We start from the raw sequence: 22,984 nt of genomic DNA, 5'->3' as shown, positions 1-22,984 counted from the left end.
TTCGAAAATGTTTAACGTTAGAAGCTTGATATTCAAGAATAATGCAGATTAATCATATGAAATCTACAAATAATTGTAGATATACAGAAATTTATGACCAGTAGTGTATAGAAATAAATAAAATCTCGCGTAACTTTTCAAAACGGCCTATCTAACAATTCACACATTTCGAGTAAATCGAGCTTGAAGGTTGTGAAAATATATTTTGAAACTGTATCAAAATGAAACAATTTTTCCCCACTGTGTTGCTTGTAGAGGGAAGCAGTGTAATAGAGTTCAACGTATGAAATGAAATTTTGTCAATTTATTTGGAAATTACACTGAAATCTATAAAAACATCAGATAGGACGTTTTGACCAAAAATATTTACATAGGATAAATCACATAGGTCGTTCTGTTTCAACAATTGTTACATTGGACATTCATTTCTGTCATTTTGTTTCAGTTATAGTAACATCGGATATTTTGATTTGAGCACTCAACAATCATGTTTTATTTCATTTTGTATCCACGTGCGTTTAACTGCTTCAACATTCAAGTTGAACTACTCATTTTGTTGCGGTGTGATAATCGCAGGCACCAGCTGTGCTTTGTTTTTATTCATTTGAAGAAGAGACGAATGACCTTCGGGTTAAAGTCTCTCACGAACAACAACAATTTGATTCATTCAATGCCACGCCGTCACTTCCCCCCCCCCCTCCCCCCGTCTATGTGTCCTATGTAACAACAGAAGGAGGGGAAACGTTGAGCTGTATTTGGGACTTTTTGCTTTCTCACTGTTTCTCTCTCAATATTCCCCTCGTTTCAATGCTGGTTTCGCCCACACTTGTTCGTGTGTGAGTTACCCACTGCACGACGGGTGGTGACGACTGTGTTGCATTCGGCACCAGCCGTCGGCGCAAACAAGAAATAGCGGTGGGAAATGATGACGATGACGGCGCCGTCGATTGTGTTGTAGGAAACCAATACCAAAAAAATACATACAGCTTCTCCGCTCTTCGGTGAATGATTGCTCTGCAAATATATGTACGCAAGTCGCGCATGCACGTTGCTCGTGTTGCTGCCGTGAAGCATATGTATATGCTTCATCGACCATGGATCTGAATCGAATTGATACAATAAGATCATGATGCTGAATATCATTTTCCTATATGCACTCAATTCGCTGATAATCGACATTTTGTTGCGGTGTGCTAATCGGAGACACCAGCTGTGCTTTGTTTTGATTCATTCAATCACACGACGTCACTTCTTCCCATCCGTCTATGTGTCCTATGTAACAACAGAAGGAGGGGAAACGTTGAGCGTATGTAGGACATTTTGCTCTCTCACTGATTCTCCCTCAATTTTCCCCCCGTTTTTATGACGGTTTCGCCCACATGATCATGTGAGAGTTTCCTACTGCATAACGTGGTGATGGTGACGGCTGTGTTGCAATCAGCACCAGCCGTCGGTTGAAACAAGAAATTGCGGTGGGGAATGATGACGTTGACGACGCCGTCCATCTTGTTGTAGGAACTCGAGAAAGGAGCCCACATCTAACAAATACATACAGCTTCTCCTCTCTTCGGTGATTGATCGCTCTGCAACTATGTGTGAGCAAGTCGCGCATGTACGTTGCTCGTGTTGCTGCCGGGAAGCATATTTATATGCTTGATCGACCATGCATCTGAATCAGATTGATACAATGACATCGTGATGCTCAATCTTGTGCTCAATATCATTCCCCTATATGCACGCAATGCGCTAATAATATGAAAAGAGATGTTGCAGCTGATCCAATCCAGCGAAACGGTAAAACATGGTTTGGCAAAAAGACCAAAATACAGTTTTGTGTAACTCATTCTCTTTTTGTCACTTGAGCGTTTTCAATTTTGCGAGGCAGTGCGACTATGAAAATATCGACTGAAATGATTGAGAAGCAGTTATTATGGCATTCTATGCATCTAAGTAGTGTCTCAGACACGCTTCTACAAATCATTCTACCTTTTAAACTCCATTACAAAGCTTTATTCAGGAATCTCCAATGTAACATTAGAATCGTGTTTATTCATAAATGTTACATAGGACATGTGGTTGGTTCTCTGATCAAAGGTCCAATGTAACAATCGATTAAAAGCGATGCAGTTTTGAACATTGGTCATTTTGTTAAGCTTTGAATAGATTAATTTGTTGTTAATATATCAGAACGAGTGTTCTAGTGTGCTGCTAAGTGGTGCAACGCAAATGATTTGCAATGATAATCTCGATTTGTTTACATTTGTTACTTAGGACGTTTTGAAAAGTTACGCGAGAAATCACTGTCTTAGGAACCCCTTATGAAAATTCGCCACAAGGAATCGGGTTGAAATTCATAAATTTGCCTTATGAAACCGAAATTTGAAAACAAAAATAGTTTTCGCGGCAACCTGGAATCGAATCACGGACCTTGCGATCGATAGGCTTGAGCGTACACCCCGCGCCATCGACGCCTTGATGTTGAGTGATGCTAAAACGATACATAAAGCGTTTCTATAGCGATAATCGTTCCATCTTTCATAAGGCAAAATGTATGAATTTCGATAGTCCAGTTCGCTGCGTGTATTAGTCACTCGTGATTGAAGGGCATGTTTTGACTTATATTAAATTTATTTGCAACCATTCATAGAGTTTCTTTGTCACCAACTTCATACTGCTTCAGGTTACATACGAGTAAGATGCGCTGTAACGACAAAGTAACTTTTTGTGCATTCTGAAAGAAGTGATGCACAGTGGGAATAATAATAAAAAACCTTATCATAATAAATATTCAATATTGTTTTGTATGAGTATTTTTATTGTCGGAATGTTCAAAACATATTAATACTCTCGTGATTAGAGACCTTAAAGAGAATTATATTTTATCCTTTTATTTTTCTTGAAAATTGTTTGCACAATTTGATCATATAAACTTCCAACGGGCACTTTGTAATAAAAAAAAAACAAGTATAACAATTAAAGGCATAAGTACAATGATAAGTCCAACTATAGCATTTGTTTCGTAATTCTGGTTCATCATTAAAAGATAATATTCTGTCCAATAAGAAGGATAGTTTAGCCCATTGTGCAATACAATAACATAATTGTTACATTATTGTTGCAGTTATGTCAAAAAAGTTAGCAGGCAACCTCGACAGTCTTCTGAAATATATGCTGCAACGCAGCTGTAACTTTCTCTGTTGACTGTTTACTAGGTGTTGTTTGTTTACTCTTGTTCTAAATTTATGGTAAAAAGTAATCTTCAAATTAACAAATGAAGAAAATTAAATTGGTTGTGAATTTTATTAGATAAACGCTTTAAAATCTATGGAAATAATTGAAAAAGTGTGCTTTGTGTTGTCCGCAAGTGTCGTGCGTGTAATCGTCTGAAAACCGAGTGTAATGAGTGATCTTTGTCATCGGTATTGAAACCATTTCGACACAGAAATTCAATGGCATGCCGTAAGTAAACATATATCTTTATAAAAGAGAGATTTTAACGTTCTATACCCAGTGTTGTTTAGACTCATTTCCCCGAAAATAACATTTTCCGAACTACGAAGCCACGAACTACTACAACCATGCTCTATCCTCCTAAGATAGAAAAGCAGATGGTTAAGCTTGAGTACTGCACACAAAATCGATCAATTTTGATCCCAGAGAGCCACAATTCAAGTTTCGGTGAAATGAGATGAGTGAGTGAGTGAGTGCGAATCATTTCACCGAAACTTGAATTGCGGCCCACCGAGATCGAAACTGTCGGATCCCATGTGCAACACTCAAGCCCAACCACCTCCCCCTCCATCTCAGGAATACAACGCACAGTTATAACAGTTCATGGCTTCACAATTCGAATTTCGGGGAAATGAGTCTGGTCAACACTGTCTATACCATTCGTTTTATGATATTATTGTTTATTGGTTTTAATATGTTTCCTACATCTAAAGCGACATACAATTTTTAAAATCATCTAAAGGTTCAGTTGCGGTATAACTATTTTGCAATTATTGATTTTCTTGTAACAGTGTCAATAACTGCACAGTAACATAGAACTTCATTGAATTTCTACAATGTTACTGAAGGACCGCTTCGAAACTGCTTTATGATTCACATTTTTCTAAGGTTTTTCGTAACAGAATGACAACACTATTGTAACGAAGGGAAATTATATATGTTTCTCTGTATCATAAGTGTAATTCCTATGTGATTCTCTCTATTTTTCTTATTCACTGGACAAGTTACAAGTGCTACTTGGGCATGTTGTTTCGATCGTGGGAAGTTTCAAAAAGCGTTTGGGTTAGAATACATATAGGCTTGTTCGACAATGTTTGAACGGTCAAAATGCTCGCTAATTGTTGAACACTCCAAAAGGAACGCATGGACTGCGAGTTTTTTAGCTGATCAACATTAGGCCATTGCCCTATAAGTATAATATTTGTGCCAACTTTAAAACCCTTAGAACAACATATAAAGCTAAAATTAAGGTAAACTAAGAACAATTTAGTCTATACTTTGTCTAGATAAATGGGTTTATGGACAAAAGGTCGGAAGACAAAAGATCGAAAGACAAAAGGTCGACAAGACAAAAGGTCGAGAACGATTTGGATGGTGGGAAATGTTTCCTCCTTAGGAAAAAGATGTTCGACCTTTTGTTCTTCTTTTTTGTTCTTCGCCTTTTGTCCTTTCGATTTTTTGTCCTTCGACGTTTTGTCATAGATTCAGATGAATGTTGTAAATGGTTTTGATAAGTACACAGACCCTTAGTCATTCACATAAGTGAACGGAGTAACATTTTGGTTCGTAATGATGTTCTTGATCCTACAAGAATTCCATAGAGTACAGACCTTGAGGTCTACATACAAAACAAGTTGTTTATTGATCGTTTTTAATTAGGACATATAGCTGTTAACCCTTCGTATAAGAATACTGAGTTTTAATTTTGTTTATAAATGCATAAATGCCCCTAACTATTCATGGGAGCAAACGGAATATTGTGCTTATTTGTACCGATGATCTTGAATTAAGGCTATCTATCAATTTGGATGTAGATCTTATGATAAATATTACAAGATGCTATTGCTTTTGCTACTGGACGTGTGCCACTTATCAAACAAACTCGACTAGTACACGACACTGAAGACGGCCTTACAGTTGAGGTCGAAATACGCGTATCTGTCAAAGGATACAAACTCTAGTGGAATTAAATGGTATAGTACTAAATTCGGGTTTTTTCATCTACTTATAGGTATTCTACTAAACAGCTCGAAGATTTATTATAAACAAGTAAATTTTGACCGGCTATTCCCATGGCTTCGCAAAATAAAACTCAGAATCGATAATATTTATCGGCAAAGGATGTTAAGTAATCAATTAATAACTGTAGTTATGCTCATAAATATATAAGGTTAACCCCTTAACTGGCATTTTTTTCACAAAATTATTCAAATCGCGATAACGGTTTTATACCTTAAAACATTTGATTATAAATTTTAAACAAACATCTGTAAATGTTTTTTCACAAAATCTTTTCTATTTTTACAATCCCTGTCAATTTTGATCATATGTCATATGGTTCCGAAGATATTCCGGAATTCTTTAGGTGACTGACCCTTGTCAATATTTCAGGCATCAGAATTCTTCAAATGTTCGGTTATTCAAATTAACCAAATCGCATGATTTTTTTAAAGCATGATACCTAACATTGTAAGCCCATACTTCACTCGATTGATAACTTGACCAAAATCAAAATGGTGGTTATAGAAACTTTATATGGGGAATCTTTGTTCCCCATGCAACATCGGAATATCTTAAAATCCAGGAGACTGGTGATCTATATCGACACATCTTGAGCATAGATGACCACATAGTTCGTAGTTGCTGCTCCGTGATTGACTAGAGCAATCAAAGTTGAACAGAAATCTAATGAATGGGGCTTGGAATTAGCTTATCATTCTCAATGTGATCAAATCGTGACTTAAAATTTTAAAAGTCAATAACGGTGCTGGCCACGTCCTTACGGTCATCAAGGAAGGGAAGGAATGTTGAGTATACAACCATTGTTACTAGATAACGAGTATACGTCTGCATCTTCACAATAGTCATAGTAAGAATATTGGGTTAGTAGGATAAGGTAAAAAAGGTGCAAATGTTTGGGTTCACCTTCGCATTCGGAAGGCGATGGGTTATTCTTACTTCGTATGTATATTTCCAAAAATATTTTTCGATTTTTTTTATACTATTTTTTTACTAATAGCTGAGCTAGTGACAAGATATACACAATTTACACCATCTTCAGCCATTGGCTTTACAGACCTAGCCACAGACTGAACATAACTAACATTGGACAACGGAACGAACATCGGACCAGTGAAGAATTTTTCGTTTGACGAAAAGTTTTCTCCGACGGGGAAGGAAATCGAACTCACACACCTAAACGACCGACGCCACTAACCGCACGGCTAAGGAGCCCATAGGGTCAAACATTACTTTTAAACAATGGTGCACAAATGTTATAAAAAAATTGAAGAACTTTTTAAGGTAAGAAAACTATGCTGCCGCTAGAGGGGTAAATATTTGTTCCGATGCTAACGAAGTATAACTTTGGTATATTGAGGTGTTGGTGCAAGCTCTGCGAGACATCTGGGGATTTTTTTTTATTACCGTACGGGTTTGGGCCGAAGGGTCTCAGATTTTCATGAAACTTTTTCCACAGGCAGGGTTCATGGATATATGAATAAAAAAAAATTGAGAAAAATTCAGGGTCGCCTATTTTTCCGGAAAACTCAGGTGGAAATTTTTTGTTTTCCCTTGACACTACTTACTTTGAAAAATCATAACTCAAGAACAAAGCATCGTAGAAACAAAGTTTTTATATGAAAATTTAAGCAAATTTTCTCAAAAATCCAAAAAAAATATATGAACTGGAAAAAGTTTTCTACAAAATTTTCAACCGTTGGAAAAATTCGTAAAGAAAAGCCGGAAAAACTATGCCCGAACTCGTGGAAAATTTTCAAAAAAATATTTTCGAGAAGGTAATTTTATAAGCTTTAATCACTGAAATTTTTGGAATGCACTTTTTTTTCGTTTTTGAGTTATGGCCAATTTTGTGAAAAATGTCCAGATGTGCCATATAAGACTTTTCTTTGAAAAATCATAACTCAAGAACGAAACATTGTAGAAACAAAGTTTTTATATGAAAATTTAAGCAAATTTTCTCAGAAATCCAAAAAAAATATGAACTGGAAAAAGTTTTCCACAAAATTTTCCACCGTTGGGGAAATTCATAAAGAAAAGTTGGAAAATCTATGCCCGAACTCGCGGAAATTTTTTAATAAAATATTTTTAAGAAACAAACTTTATAAACTTCAATTCTGGTAACTTTTAGGATGTACTTTTCTTTAGTTCCTGATCTATGGCCAATTTTGTAAAAAATGCAAAGATTTGCCATACATGCCTTTTCGTTTAAAAATCATGACTCATGGAAAAGGTCCATGTGATGGTATCGGTGGCAATATTAAGCGAATGGCTAGAGATGCTAGTATTAGAAAGTCAGCGGAAATTAATAACGCCAAACATTTGTTTGACTGGGCTGTGTCGCAAAAGGTGAAAGACCAATTTAAAAAAGATTGGGAATTCATCTATGCAACTGAAAATGACTATTGAGAGGCTGAAAAATTACTTCAGGAGAGATTTTCTAACCCTGTTCCAATTCCTGGAACAAAAAAATATCATTCATTTATTCCAAAAGACGAACGAAGCATTTTTGCGAGTGAATTCTCAGATGCACATGAAAACCAAGAAAGTACAGCATGCTTTGTTCTTAATACTACAAAGAAACGAAAATCTTCTGGTGGTTGCAACCAAAGGCAATCTTCCCGGTTGAAAAAATAGATAGTTTTAAGATAAAATGTAAGTTATGTACTGAATAATTAAATAAATAAAATTATAGAAAAATATAAAAAGAATCTTATTTGTTCCATAGAAAAGAAAGAATCCCTTGGAATGGAAAAGAAACAGTTTTTTTCAGCTTTGCTTAACGGTGTAATGTTTCATGAAAAATATAATCTAATCCGACTTATACTTCATTAAAACCAATCCCATATCGTTTCTTTCAGATCTTTTAGAAAATTTGCAATTGCTTTGATAAAAAAAACCTTGTTTTTCTGATGCTTCGATTGAAATATGGGTTTTTAAAGAAAAGGCTAATATGGTCATTTTTCACAAAATTGACCATAACTCAGGAACAAAAAAAAAGTACATCCTAAAAGTTACTAGAATTGAAGTTTATAAAGTTTCCTTCTCAAAAATATTTTAATAAAAATTTTCCGCGAGTTCGAGCATAGATTTTCCAGCTTTTCTTTATGAATTTCCCTAACGGTGGAAAATTTTGTGGAAAACTTTTTCCAGTTCATATTTTTTTTGGATTTCTGAGAAAATTTGCTTAAATTTTCACATAAAAACTTTGTTTCTACAATGTTTCGTTCTTGAGTTATGATTTTTCAAAGAAAAGTCTTATATGGCACATCTGGACATTTTTCACAAAATTGGCCATAACTCAAAAACGAAAAAAAAAGTGCATACCAAAAATTTCAGTGATTAAAGCTTATAAAATTACCTTCTCGAAAATATTTTTTTGAAAATTTTCCACGAGTTCAGGCATAGTTTTTCCGGCTTTTCTTTACGAATTTTCCCAACGGTTGAAAATTTTGTAGAAAACTTTTTCCGGTTCATATTTTTTTTGGATTTTTGAGAAAATTTGCTTAAATTTTCATATAAAAACTTTGTTTCTACGATGCTTTGTTCTTGAGTTATGATTTTTCAAAGTAAGTAGTGTCAAGGGAAAACAAAAAATTTCCACCTGAGTTTTCCGGAAAAATAGGCGACCCTGAATTTTTCTCAAATTTTTTTTTATTCATATATCCATGAGCCCTGCCTGTAGAAAAAGTTTCATGAAAATCTGAGACCCTTCGGCCCAATTTGTACGATAGTAAAAAAAAATCCCCATCTTTGAAAAAATTAACTCAGAAAAGTGCATTAAATAGCAGCCGTTTCATAAATCAACATATGGTGTGGTAGTTCACTGTAAATTTATTATTACTTAGGCGATTTTCCTAATGGAATTTAAACCATGTGCAGTGAACACCTGACTCGCTTTCATGAACAAAAGTAATTTATGGAATACAATATGTATCTTCAAATCCTGTCGATTTATTTCCGTGTAGTACCATGCTTGTTAAACGAAACGTTCCTTCCTCATGCGAAACGTCCAGGAATCAATTCAAGTAGAAATACCAAAGATAAAACTTAACGCTCTGACTTTCTTCATGTAAGTCAGTTAAATTTCAATTTCTTTAAATTTAAAAAAAACTGTGTATGGTATTGTACAAGTAAAAAAGTGTCCGATTTCGTAGCCCAGCTCGTGATTTAAATTGCCGAAAAAAACTGTACGGTGCATTCAGAATTCTCCTGCCGTAACCATAAGCGTAACCCCGACAAGAAGTCATGCCTACTTCCTACTGACTGCTGCTTTTCAGCATAGCTGACAACTATTTTAATACACCCCACCACAGAAAGGCTCTAAATTTAGACCAATTTGCAATTGCACTTATGCCAGACATTCGGTCGCAGCGCAGCCCGTCCGTATGGATGACGGGGAAGATGGTTCAATATGCACCGATGGGACTCATTAAGTGAAAATGGTACACCACATTTTTTTGAATTATATGGAAGGGTTTATAAGAATATGTTTAAGAAAAAAAACCTCTAATTGAACTTTAACACTTCACTTTTGCAAAAGAAAAAATAGAATACTAAAAAACACTAGTAAGGTGAGTAAATACCTTTAAACTCTAATATGATGGTTATCTTGACAGATAGGCCTATTTTGTCTGCGACATAAAGACTTCTTCAGTGCCTTTTTTTTCTGTAAATGGTGCGTTTGACCTTTGTTATTTCACCCAAGTCGTAAGCTTTTTCGATTATTTCATTACCATATATGCGTTTCCATGTTATGTAGTAAACTTATGAGGAAGATTGGTTGCTGGCTCTTCGTTATACATACTAAACGTCGTTTTAACCTACTCTTGGATCATTTCTAAGCATACCCATTTTCAGTAATATATGAAACCATAAAAAAACTCATCAATAGGAAAAAAAAATCATGGTGGAAGCTTCACAGCAAAAAAATATTAATATCGTGTGGTTTGTAGACATTTACATTCAAATTCTTGTAAGAACATGTATAATACAGTCGCCTCTCCACATCTCGATATCGAAGGGACCATCGAGATAGAGAAAGATCGAAACATAGAACCAATTTTTAACGAATACTAGATTGAAAATCACTCCGTTGCCAGGAAAATCAAAAACAAACAGATGTCATTTGGTCTTCGCAAATTGTTTTGAATCCCTAAAATCTAGTCTAGAAACCTTTGATAATGGGCATATTGACAACCGGAGAGAAAATTGGGAACGAATATCACATCGAGATAGGGAGATATCGAGATAAAGAGGATATCGAGATATGGAGAGTGAAAATGTTTGCAGAATGAAGGGACCGAAAAAATCATCGACATAGGGAGAGATATCGAGATGTAGAACATATGTACGACAATATTGGTCAAATTACGTCTTTTATAACGACAAATGTTCTCTATAGCGATATTTTTCGGATCCATGAAAATATTTTAATTTTCTAACTATTCTTTATCGTGATAAATATTCATTATAATAAGCAAAGTTCCCTAATACTCTATTTGTTCAGACTCACTTGCAATGAACGGAAGTCGTTTGAGGTGAATCAGAACATACTCCCGGTCGAAAACGAATGTTTCCTACTTCTACTGTATTCCGTTACAATAATTACACGAGTGATGTACTGTACAGTTAAAACGACGTAAAATTTGTTTTGCTGTGTAGCGAATTATGTATATGTAATTTACGTTGGTACTTCCAATGTCCTTAGAATGTAGATTTTATAAGGCAAACATCCTCTAAGTGGCATCTTGGACCACTTTTCCCCTATGCGGTATGCAACTATAGCTAACAGCTGCACCAGCCAACAGCAGGTTTGTGTCATTCGCATGTGAAGCGGTGTGCTGCTTTATGCCGGTGGTTGCAATTTTCTATGCCTTTTGTGACAGACCCCGGCAGCTAGAAAGAACTTGCTCCAGGAGCTGAATAGGGTTACTGAATACGAATAGGAAAAGTTATTTTTAACTTCGTTTACTTTGTTGGCCTCCCTAGTTTCTCTTTCAAGAAAACCGACGCGGAACGAACGACCCACCACACACCAGTGAAAGGAGTAATGAAAGTTCCGCTCCGTATACGATACACTTCCGTTGCCTTTCTGGGCTGCTCCTGGGGCTCCCTGCTCTGGGGCGGAAATCGTTTGCCATAACCTCCTACCATAGCCATGGGTGTAGCCAGAGGGGGAGCGGGGGTGCTGCTTCATGAAGATTTTCTAAGAATTGATCAAAAAATCAGGCTTCCATCAAAGATCATTCTAATATTTTGTCTGGAATCCGGAACAGGTCTTACAAGGAATCTACAGAAAAGTATTATCATTTAATTTATCAAGATTCTTTCAAGAATATTACCAGCTGAACAGAAAATTTGTGTGCATCTTTGGTTGCTCGGGTCAACTACGGGATAGCAACTACGAATTCTAGTTTCATTTATACTCATGATAACTCCAGAACACATTTAAAAACTTTAACAGATTCTCCAAAGTATTCGTTCAGCAATATCACTAATGACCCATCCGAGCAATTGTTTGCATATATTTAAAGAAATTTTGTTAGGCATTCTTTCACGAACTTGTACTACAACCACCATATCCCAAGCGATTAACAAAGATTTTTTGTTTTGTAATCCGTTCTGTTTATAATAACTCCATAAACTACCCCAAAAATCCTTCAAAATAGGCTATTTTTCTACAAATTTTTGAGGGAATGCAACTTGTGATTCATAAAAAAACAACACATAGATAAATCCTGGTAGTATCATGAAGGAGGTCTTTTAAAGATTCCTCCAGAGATTCCACCGATTTTGTTTCTATAAATTAAGAATACATGAAAAAAAAAAATTTCATAAGCCTATGGCGAAAATACCGCAACTTATGTAATGCTAATAATAGCAGGCAACATTTTTTTTTTAACTAGAGATTGTTGGACTAATACTAAAAACATCCATCGGCAAGTTTTGAGATATTGGCTGTTGAAATTGGACAAAGCGCGTTACCAGTACGCCACGAGAGGATTTATGAACGCAGAAGTTAACCTTAATTCTATTTTAACTCCTCTTTCGCATACATTATTAATGTCGATTTCAATCAACTTGCATGCTATATCGTTTACCAGCTTGTATAGCGATTTAGTTGCTTTGTTGTTGTTTGTTTAGTTGCCTTGGTTTGAACTTTGTTCTTATGTGTCAGAAGCTTATAATACATTCGATACTTAAAAGCCACTTTTTGATGCTTCAGGGGAGTATTGTAACTTACCATATAAAAACGAAGAATTTTGTATGTAGACTTCACTGCCCATAAAAGCATAACTGTCCCATACTATACCCCTTTACTATACATATAAAAATTACCACATTTTTTGGAAAATGTGAAAAAATATGAAGTAAGTGAAGTCCCATATTGATAAATAAAGGCATAACAATCTCTATACGAACTTTGATCCCAAATAGCAACTGTGAAACTTGATTTATGTTCAAGTTTATATTTTTGCTTATCAATAAGAGCAAAATGAGTAATCTGTGCATTAGTTCTGAATGAATATGTCATGCAGAAATGTACTGGAAAATTATAAAGGTTTGTATGAGATGGTGTTATTTTCTCAATGCCTACTTTTTCCATGTGGTACAGTTATGTCTTTATGGGCAGATTCAAGAACTTTGAAAAAATATCCAATTTACTCAACAAATTTTGAATGTTTGTTGGATGATAGAACCACAGACAAACAAACGTCACACTCTCATCATTTTCCATCGACAACCTTTTCAACGGCCGATTTAAAAATATGATAGGTGGCCAACCCACCACCCACAGCGCTCGCATCGTTTTTGTTCGTGTTTGACGTTTACACACTACCGCCATCTGCTGGCCCGTCGGCCACACACCGATTTTAGCATTGGGCGTATGACTATGACTATGACTTTGATCGAGATTTGTTCTATGTGCTACGTCTGTTGTCTGTGATAGCACTATAAAGTTTGATAAATTTTAGCATGTATTTTATTCAAACATTATGAAAACTAGTATTTATACAACTTCGATGGCATGTAGTTCAAAATTGTTACTTTCCAGACCATTTTTGAGACTAGAGTTGCAAAATTTTATTCTTGGGATACACAAAAAGGTTATTTCTGCTACGCTGTGTAATCTTCTAGCAGTTCCTTTAAGGACAATTTTTCGAAGACTTCTAAAGTATTTTTACAGAAATATTTGAACGATTTGATCAGGATTTCCGCTAAGATCGCCTCCAAACATTAGGGATGTCCCAAGTAATTCAATCAGAGATTTGTTCAAGTATTCTTCTTTGAATATGTTCAAGAATGACTACCGTATTTTTTCCAGACATTTGCATGGAATATGTTTAGGTGTTTTCTTGAAAATTCCTTATGCAGTTATTCCTGGATTTCTCTCCAGGAAGTTGATAGAAATTTCAAAATGGATGTCTCTTGAATATTTCTCCGTTCGTATTTTTTTCCAGATTCTTGCAGGAATCTTACAAATCTCTCGATTCCTACAGTGGTTCCTGTAAAAATTCTTGAATTGTGATTTCGGTGTTTTTAGCTATTTTTCCTGAAGAAAGCCTTAGAGTTGTTAACAAGAAGTTATGTCATGCGTTCAGAAATCAATTTTATTTAACCTAATAAAGGTACCGGAAAACAATCAAGTAATTTATTCAAAAGTTCCTTGTCAAGTATTATTGCAAGTATTTTTGATTATTCAATGCAGTGATTTCATCAGAAATGTGTCCATAGATTTTCCTAGCTACACGATTTCAGAATTCCACACAAATTAGTCGAAAATAAATATCAACAAAGGAAATTTCTCAAAATATTTTTTCTTAGATTTAATATAATTTTACTATAGAAATTACTATTATTAGTAATTAGCACCCAGATAACCTATAAACATTTCAATGAGTCGTAAATCGAATTCTATCTGCTCACTGCCCTAATATAGCATACTGCAGCAAAGCCCTAAAATAGCAAAAGCATTGTAATTCAAAAGTTAATCAGCATTTCGAATGCAGAATATGTTTTGATTTCCGAGCATATTAATTGCCTTTATACTGGCACAAAACTGCTAAGAGAACAAGAAACAAGATACTTCATAAACTTAAGTTTTCAAGAGTAATCAAAAAATATATGCAGTTTTTGTAAAATAACTTAGACAAAACCATTTTTTAGAAAAATGTGATTTATGGACAATTTGAAAACATCCAAATTTACTTCAGAAACATGTAAAAAGATTTAGAATCAGTCGAATATTTATGAAGTTATGGTCAAACACAGATTAACTTTTTATTGAAATAAGGAAAAAATGGGAGAAATATATTTTTAACTAAAACTTGTTTCGATTTAAGACTAATTCGATATTCTTTGAAATTTGACTTCACCGAAGGCCATTTTTTATAACTTAAAAATATATCTTCAAGACGCTTGCGCCATCTCTTAATCCTAATATTTTTAGCTCAAACTTTGAGGTTTCTCTTTTAATGTAATTTGAATTTATAAGAGCACAAAAATGTTTGGTTTTGAGAACTTGAAAAATAAGCCACACCTTAGAGTCCAGTCAAGCACCGAGAAACATGAGAGTTTAGTAGCTTACGAAAGTATTCACTATACTCGCTCGCTTTGATGTATACATGTACACGACGATGTATGTGTCAAATATACTTACTTACTTATTTGGCTTTACATCAATTATCTTGATAAAGCCTCGCCAACAATAATTCGCCAATTCACTCGGTTCATGGCCGCTTCTCTCCATCCTCGACTGTGACCCGCACTCTCCAGGTCCTGGTGCACCTGGTCAATCCACCTAGCTCGCTGCGCCCCACGCCTTCTTGTTCCGACCGGATTCGTAGCGAACACCATCTTTACAGGGTTGTTGTCCGGTATTCTTGCAACATGCCCTGCCCAGCGTATCTTTCCAGCTTTAGCTACCTTCACGATACTGGGTTCGCCGTAGAGTTGAGCGAGCTCGTGGTTCATCCTTCGCCGCCACACGCCATTCTCCTGTACGCCGCCGAAGATCGTCCTTAGCACTCGGCGTTCGAAAACCCCAAGAGCATGCAAGTCCTCCTCGAGCATAGTCCACGCCTCATGCCCGTAGAGGACTACCGGTCTTATGAGCGTTTTATACATCGTACATTTGGTGCGGGGGTGAATCTTTCTTGACCGCAGATTCTTCTGGAGCCCATAGTAGGCACGACTTCCGCTGATGATGCGCTTCCGTATTTCCCGACTAACATTGTTGTCAGCCGTCAACAAGGATCCGAGGTAGACGAACTCGTCCACCACCTCGAAGGTATCTCCGTCTATCGTAACACTGCTTCCTAGGCGGGTCCTGTCGCGCTCAGTTCCGCCAACCAGCATGTACTTTGTTTTCGACGCATTCACCATTAGCCCGACTCTTGTTGCTTCGCGTTTTAGGCGGGTGAACAAATCTGTCACCGTTTCAAATTTTCTCCCAATAATATCCATGTCGTCCGCGAAGCAAACAAATTGTCCGGATCTCGTGAAAATCGTGCCTCGACTGTTAAGTCCGGCTCTCCGCATGACACCTTCAAGCGCAATATTGAACAACAGGCACGAAAGTCCGTCGCCCTGTCGTAGTCCCCGCCGAGACTCGAACGAACTGGAGTGTTCGCCCGAGATCTTCACGCAGTTTTGCACACCGTTCATCGTTGCTCTGATCAATCTTGTGAGCTTCCCGGGAAAGCTGTTCTCGTCCATGATTTTCCATAGCTCTACGCGGTCGATACTATTGTATGCCGCCTTGAAATAGATGAACCTGGTACTCAGAGCGTTGCTGGAGGATTTGCCGCACAGAAAAGATCTGGTCCGTTGTCGAGCGGCCGTCGACGAACTCGTTTGCTATTGACTGTTTAACGATAAACTTGCGACGATCGACGCGCCACCATATTTCATATAATAGAGGGTATTAGAACTAACTTGGAGGTGATGATTTAGAAGTTATTTGGCAATTCAGAGGTTAAAATCCCCTCCAAACACTAGCGATTTTGCGGTGGGATGTTGACGTTTGATAACAAATAGGTGATAGACGACGGAAGAGAATCTGGGATAGCACTTTGTAGGCGGCGTTTAGGATGGTGATTGCACGATAATTTTCACACTCCAGTTTGTCGCCCTTTTTGTAGATAGGGCATATAACGCCTTGCTTCCACTCCTCCGGTAGTTGTTCCGTTTCCCAGATTCTGACTATCAGCCGATGCAGACAAGCGGCCAACCTGTATGTGTCAAATATACATCTCATGTATCCGAACGAAGTCAAGGGGCTCCGCAGCTTGTTGGTTGAAACGCCTATCTAGCGAATAAGGAGTCGTGGGTTCAATTTGTACATTTGACACGTGTTTCGTCGTGTATATGAAAACTTCAAAACGTTAAAACCTTATAACAGCAAGTTTCCTTAGGCGGTAATTGCCTACATAATCATTTATTAAATGTGCAAGTTTTAAAACAATCAAATCCGCTTTAAAAGCATGTAAATAGATGTGTAGTAGGTGGAGTTTTCATGAAGTTACGATCAAACAAAAATAACATTCTTAGTAAAATGAAGAAATAATTGGAGTAAACTACTTTTAACTAAAACTAGTTATGTTTTTGGACAAATTTGGAGCTCGATTTTTTTTTATAAATTTAATTTTGAATGGAATGATGCTAAAAGTTTCAAAATTGGTTGAAAAATAACAAAGTTATTTATATTTCACTGAAGGTCATTTTTATAACTTGAAAATTCACCCTCAAGTTGCTTGCGCCACCTCAAAATGTTTATATTTTCAGCTAAAATTTTGAAGTTTCTTTTTTTATGTGATTTAATATCAAAAGAGCACACGATTTTTTGGTTTTGAGAACTTTTGAAAAATAATCCGCACCCTACTGGACACCCTTCCCTTGCCTTTTAAGAGAATTGACGAGAACATAACGTATATAATAAATCAACATTGAAACAGTTCAAAGGGACACTATAAATAGTGAATCACATTTTTATCTGATATTGTCGCGCGCCCACCAAATCGGAACGCGCGTGTGGGACACGCGACGTGTGACTCGTTCCCGACATAACTGTCATAATGACATGTGTGGCGCTGCATTCTTACGATGTTTATGAACACAGCGCACTATTCGAATACTAGTCGCGACGCTTGGAGATAAAGAAAAAATATATTTAAAAAAAATGTCGGATCCATAATACATGTGTTAGTGTAAACTTGAAATCACGAAGAGAGAATCGTTATTGTAATTAAGACTCACTATAAATTTATCATTATGCTTCCTTTCACTCACTACGTTTCACTACTTTTTCTAGATTTATATTGACAAGCTTTTTATTTCAATCTGACTATTTAATTCTTGTTATTTTATTTTTCTTATTTCATTTCTAAGAATATTATTTAAGATAACCATGTATGGCTAGCGCGCAACCCAGTCAACATTTTGGTTGGTATAACTTTTGTTATGCATCATTCTATATGAATCAATTCAATCGTATAGAATGCATGAAAAGGCTATATACCTACCAAAGTGGAGGCTATATACGTACTTGGCACGACTTTTTCAGACTTTCTGCGACCATAAAATTTGGATACGATGCCATAAAATTTGGATGAAAATAAAAAAAAAGTTCTCAACAATACTCGAACACGGGATCTTTTGGATTTGGAATCGGACACCTTACCACTGTACCATCAGGGGTTTTATATCTGAAGAGTGATTATATGCCAATATTAATGCATGTTTCATGCACAGCGATATTTGCTTTGTTGTTCTTTGAGGCCCATCGTCAGCAGATACCAAGTTTGGGTGGCAATTTTTGCTAAGTTATTGCGATTTCATATGATGCTTTCTAGATTGATATATGATCTGTCAGTTTATACAACTTCACGCGATTCTAAGTTGCACTATATACGACATGTTTTGCTGTCAACATAGATTGTCGTTTATGAATCGCATTGGGGATTTATATTCAACTTGTGTTGACATTGATAACGCCTTATTTGGCATGTTGTGCGATTTTGATTTTTGACGCACGAATATGTGATTTTGGATGCACATTCCCGAGACGAACCAGCCACGGGCTGAAAGTCTCGTAAATAAAGTTAATAATAATAATGGATGCACATTCTTATACGATACTTGGTTCACTGGGAAACCTGCAATTTGATAGCATTTAATACGCATATATGGCTTGCCAGCATTTAATGGTCTGCAGTAAAGGTGCATATACTGCTAAATAAATGTTTTTATGCCTATTGGTTACGTAGGCAGACATGAAAACTATCAATTTTACCGAAATTATGGTATATAGATTACTGTAAAAAATACCGGCGTTATGTCTGTAAAGAAAAAAAAAACAAAAATTAAACCTTGAATGAACAAAATTTGACCCTTATTTAGCACATAGCAAATCTCAAAGATTAACCAGTGGTAACGTCCACATCTTCAAAGTAAAGCCATGCTGAAGGCACAGGCAAATAGGCGTAACACTGACGAAATTTTCATCGACCACTCTTTTAACGATCATTTCAAATTCGCTGTGTTACAAATCTCACAAGCAGAGGCACGCGCATCGTTTTTCTTCGCGTTTGACGTTTCAAACAACCGCCATCTGCCAGTTTTGTTGCACGGAACACCTTTTCGTGCAACATGCTCACCAGATGAACCAGATGATGATGGTGTAAACTGGGCGATAGCTTTTAAAGAAATTTGTGTGTTACGTCTGTTTGTGTGTGCTGAAGGTGTCTGGGTTCGATTCACGAGCGGTTCAGGATCAGTTCGATATTTCCTTGACTTTCCTGGGCATATAGTATATGCGAAACGATATACAAATGTAAAAATAGTAAATTTGACAGAAAAAAAAAGAAAGACGTATTCCTATGTCAAAAGCTTTCAAATAATAACCGTGGATGTGCTCATAATAACACTAAGCTGAGACGCAGTTTTCGTCCCTGTCAGAAAGTAATGTACTGTGAATGAGAAGAAGAGAAAGGTGATATTTTTGCAAATTAATTTATTTGTTTTGATATCTCTGGAATAAGTTTTGATTATATCCTTGAATGATTTTTAAAAGATATTGTTGAAAAAATTCACCCTAAAATAATCCGCAAAATGTAATTCATGAAGGAATGCGTGATGAAACATCTCAAAATATATGTTGAGAAACACTTGGAGGTAGCATAAGTCGACATCTGAAAGGAAAATTTGAGCAATCATTAAAAAACTCTTGAGACTTTTAAGTTCATGTAGGAATTTCTGAAATAATTTGTTGAGAAATAGTTGTACGAGTTCTTGGAGGAAACCTTCGAAGAATACGACGTTTAAATTACATACATTATGGAGCCATTATTAGATGCAATGCTTGGGGGTCTTCATCTGTTGATCTCCTTAGGTTGATTTCAAGCCAATTGGTAAAAAGCACCATTGAGGGTTTTCGTACCCTTCTTTTTTGAATTGCTGACCACGCCCATGTCCATCGCTCGTTCACCAATGGATCTCCACATCCAAGTGCATAAGAAAGCCTTGAATAGCTGCTTCATCATTTCCAATATCCTGCTGGTGTTCTCCATTTACTCAATATCTCTATATCGGCCCCGAATAGACAAGCTAATGCTTCCCAGAGTCTGTTAATAATGGAGGATTTTTATCGCCCTCTTCTTTCTACCCCATTTCTCCGCAGCAATGTTCCACCAGCATGAGATCCGGCAACGAATCCGACTGGGAGCCCCTGCTCGAAACGGATGCGAAAAGCTCTTCATCATCGAGGCGACCTCCCGCTGGTTCCTCCGGTCCAGGAGCAGGCACATGCACCACTAATAGGCGCGACAACAAAAGCCACAACCAGCACCACCAGGAGAAATGTGGCCGTATCAAGCTTGGGGTGTTGGTGGCGCTAGTGTTCATCACCTTCTACCTGTCGCTGTCGACGATCAGCATACGGCCGGTGGTGCACCAGATGGTGGTCACCATACCGGACGATGACGAAGACCTTCCAGGACCAAGAGGTAAGTGGCCACACGTCTATATATGTACAGTGACGAACGAAACAATAAGACTATCAGTTTTTAATGTATTCGAATCCTCTGAGCAGAAAATCAATGGAGAAGGGCGTTCGCAGTTTGATGCAATATCATTTTTGGATCTTTTTATAAATCTAATTGGTAATCGCTGTAGGCAACCTATGATTTTGCTTAATATCTAAGAAAATATCCAAGAAGGACTACTTATGAGCGAATGTTTTCTCGATATCGCATACAACATTGTGTACAAGTGCCATAGTGGACTTTCCAGAGTGAAGAGGCATGTTTGCCAAACATACATCTTCTTCTTTTTCATGGCATTACGTCCTCACCGTAACAGAGCCTGCTTCTCAGCTTAGTGTTCAATGAGCACTTCCACAGTTATTAACTGAGAGCTTTTTTTGCCAAAGTTGCTATTTTCGCATTCGTTTATCGTGCGACAGGTACGATGATACTCTATACCCAGGGAAGTCAATGAAATTCCCATTACGAAAAGATCCCGACCGGGAATCGAACCCAGATACCCCAAACATGGCTTTGCTTTGTAGCCGCGGACTCTATCCACTTGGCTAAGGAAGACCCCTCTCAGAAAAAAAAGTCTAAAACTTTTCCCGGGTATTCAAATGGCACTTTCAATCATTATGCGTGTTAATATATATATGGCTTTTGTAGAGCTAACATGCCCAAAATTGGCTGTATTAATCTAAGAAGGCGAATAAGTAGGCTAGTTGTTAGTTGGGTGTGTATATGACGCACAGCACCCTTCCCGCTAGGATCTGGGAATATACCCAGTTGCTAAACATGTTTGAAAAACTCAAAGCCTTCTTGTAGCAGAAAAAAATAAATCCAATCTGCTCCTGAAAATTTTAAAGGAGCGAAACTATCAAAGTTAGATTATTTTCAATTAATAAGGGAAAGCAAGCTCAATTCATTCAGTAGTCTTATTGTTTCATCCGTCACTGTACGCCCGTCCGGGAAGAAAATGCCGGCATGGGGTAAATTGTGTTGGCTGCAACTGGCTGCCAAATAATATTAGTAGAACAAGATACTAAAATAGCAAGTTGTTAACAATGCGCGCCTTTGCACGCCTCCCACTCTATCCCTATGCTATGTCTATCCTCACGTTATTTCACCTTTCACGCCATTCATTTTCCACACAATCATTTTCCCCATCCTTTATGAATCTTTCGGTTTGTTTTAGTTTGATTAGTGTTTAAGTTTCGTTAGTGTCTAATTCACTTGTTGCGTCCATTTTATTTGTTATAACACTAGAGTGTTTGATATACTTAATATTCATAAAATTAACTTCTGGCCGTAATCAGCACTTCAGGACTTCATCAACAATATCAGTACTTTCTGAATATAGGGAACCGGATCATATTCTTGACACTTTTGATTCACTTCGGCAGTGGCTCAGCGTAATATTAAAGCGCTTCTTATTGGAAAACTTCAGACAATTCGGCCGATTAAAACCTCCCATGCCAAAGTGAAACATGGAAGTGCCCAAGTGGTTCTGCACCCTATTACATTGGAACCTCGAATATTTGGATTCTTAGATTGTGGATCTTACTCAGGCAATCAGATCTAAATCTAAGGACTCTATCTATTTTTCCTATGCTATTTTGATACATATGTATCAGCAAATAGATAAGTCCTAATATTACAGAAAGTAACGCCAATACTTTGATATTTTGACTGTATGGAATACGTTTTCCTGAAACCATTGAAAAATGCTTGGTCCAATCTGTCTGAACACTGACCATATTACCGAAAGAAATCATTGCTTCAGTTTTCATTTTATAATCCAAAACTATCCAAATACATCAATTCTTCATTCACGAATCATTTGACAACTCCCTTCCCGATTGCAAACTGCGGACATTTAAAATCAAATAATTATTAATTTTATTGAATTGGTTTTAATGTTTCCAATGGTTTTTTCTTTTCGTTTTGCCCCCTATACTTCAATTCAATGTTATACGCCAACCCACTCAACGGCAATCAAAACACCCGATCCCGATGGCCACTGACTGAATTTCTATGTTGCACGCTGGTTTTATGTCTGTGTAAATAATGTTAATACAAAAAAAAAACTGCAAATAAAAATCACCAATCTGCACCACGCTATTTGCTGCAAACCTATCGCGACCAAACTCATAAACTCGCCCAGGCCTAGCCTCGCCCAAAGTAGTATTTGAATCCTCAACCAACCAAATCATTCCCGTTATTCCAAACTCGATGATGACCAACAACCCCCGCGTGGTGCTCAAACTACAACAACCGAAACATTTCTCCAATGATGCTGATGATAAAACTCCGTCTACGTTCCCATCTACGACGACTTCCAACGCCACGACCAACGCAGTGCCAAAGGGATTTCTAGTCTGGGGCCCAGGATGCAAGATCCTGGATTTGGATCCGCTGGCGGATGACGTAATGCGGCTGTTCCACAAGGAGCACTTCGTGCCCTGTTCGGCGAAGAAACCACTCACCACTATCGAGCAAGCTATGCAGACGACGACGACAACGACGACATCATCTACGAAGTCTACGCTCGAGAACGATACGGTTGTGTTGCGGTTCCACAGGGATCGCATTGCGTCGCATCTGCCGCACTACATGAAGTACATCGAATGCTGCTACCAGAGCATCGAACGATCCGGGATCAACGAAAAGGCTGATAACAAATTTAAGTGAGTTGTTTTTTTTAT

General features: G+C 37.0%; 1 protein-coding gene across 2 annotated transcripts in view; it reads left to right on the top strand.

Annotated features, from left to right (window-relative positions):
* LOC5564096 overlaps positions 1 to 22,984 on the top strand; it is a 49,832-nt gene that overhangs the window by 10,469 nt on the left and 16,379 nt on the right. Inside the window, exons 2-3 of one of the 2 annotated variants that reach the window (XM_021840832.1) lie at positions 19,934 to 20,258; positions 22,444 to 22,966. In XM_021840832.1, the coding sequence (XP_021696524.1) occupies positions 19,949 to 20,258; positions 22,444 to 22,966 (833 nt within the window). In that variant the 5' untranslated portion in view covers positions 19,934 to 19,948. The remainder of the gene's footprint in view (positions 1 to 19,933; positions 20,259 to 22,443; positions 22,967 to 22,984) is intronic. The other variant, XM_021840833.1, reaches the window with a different exon arrangement.

The sequence above is a fragment of the Aedes aegypti genome, chromosome 2 (genome assembly GCF_002204515.2).
Source record: "Aedes aegypti strain LVP_AGWG chromosome 2, AaegL5.0 Primary Assembly, whole genome shotgun sequence".
NCBI lineage: Eukaryota > Metazoa > Arthropoda > Insecta > Diptera > Culicidae > Aedes > Aedes aegypti.
The sequence above is the reverse complement of the archived record's forward strand: the minus strand, read 5'-3'. Positions and strand labels throughout refer to the sequence as shown.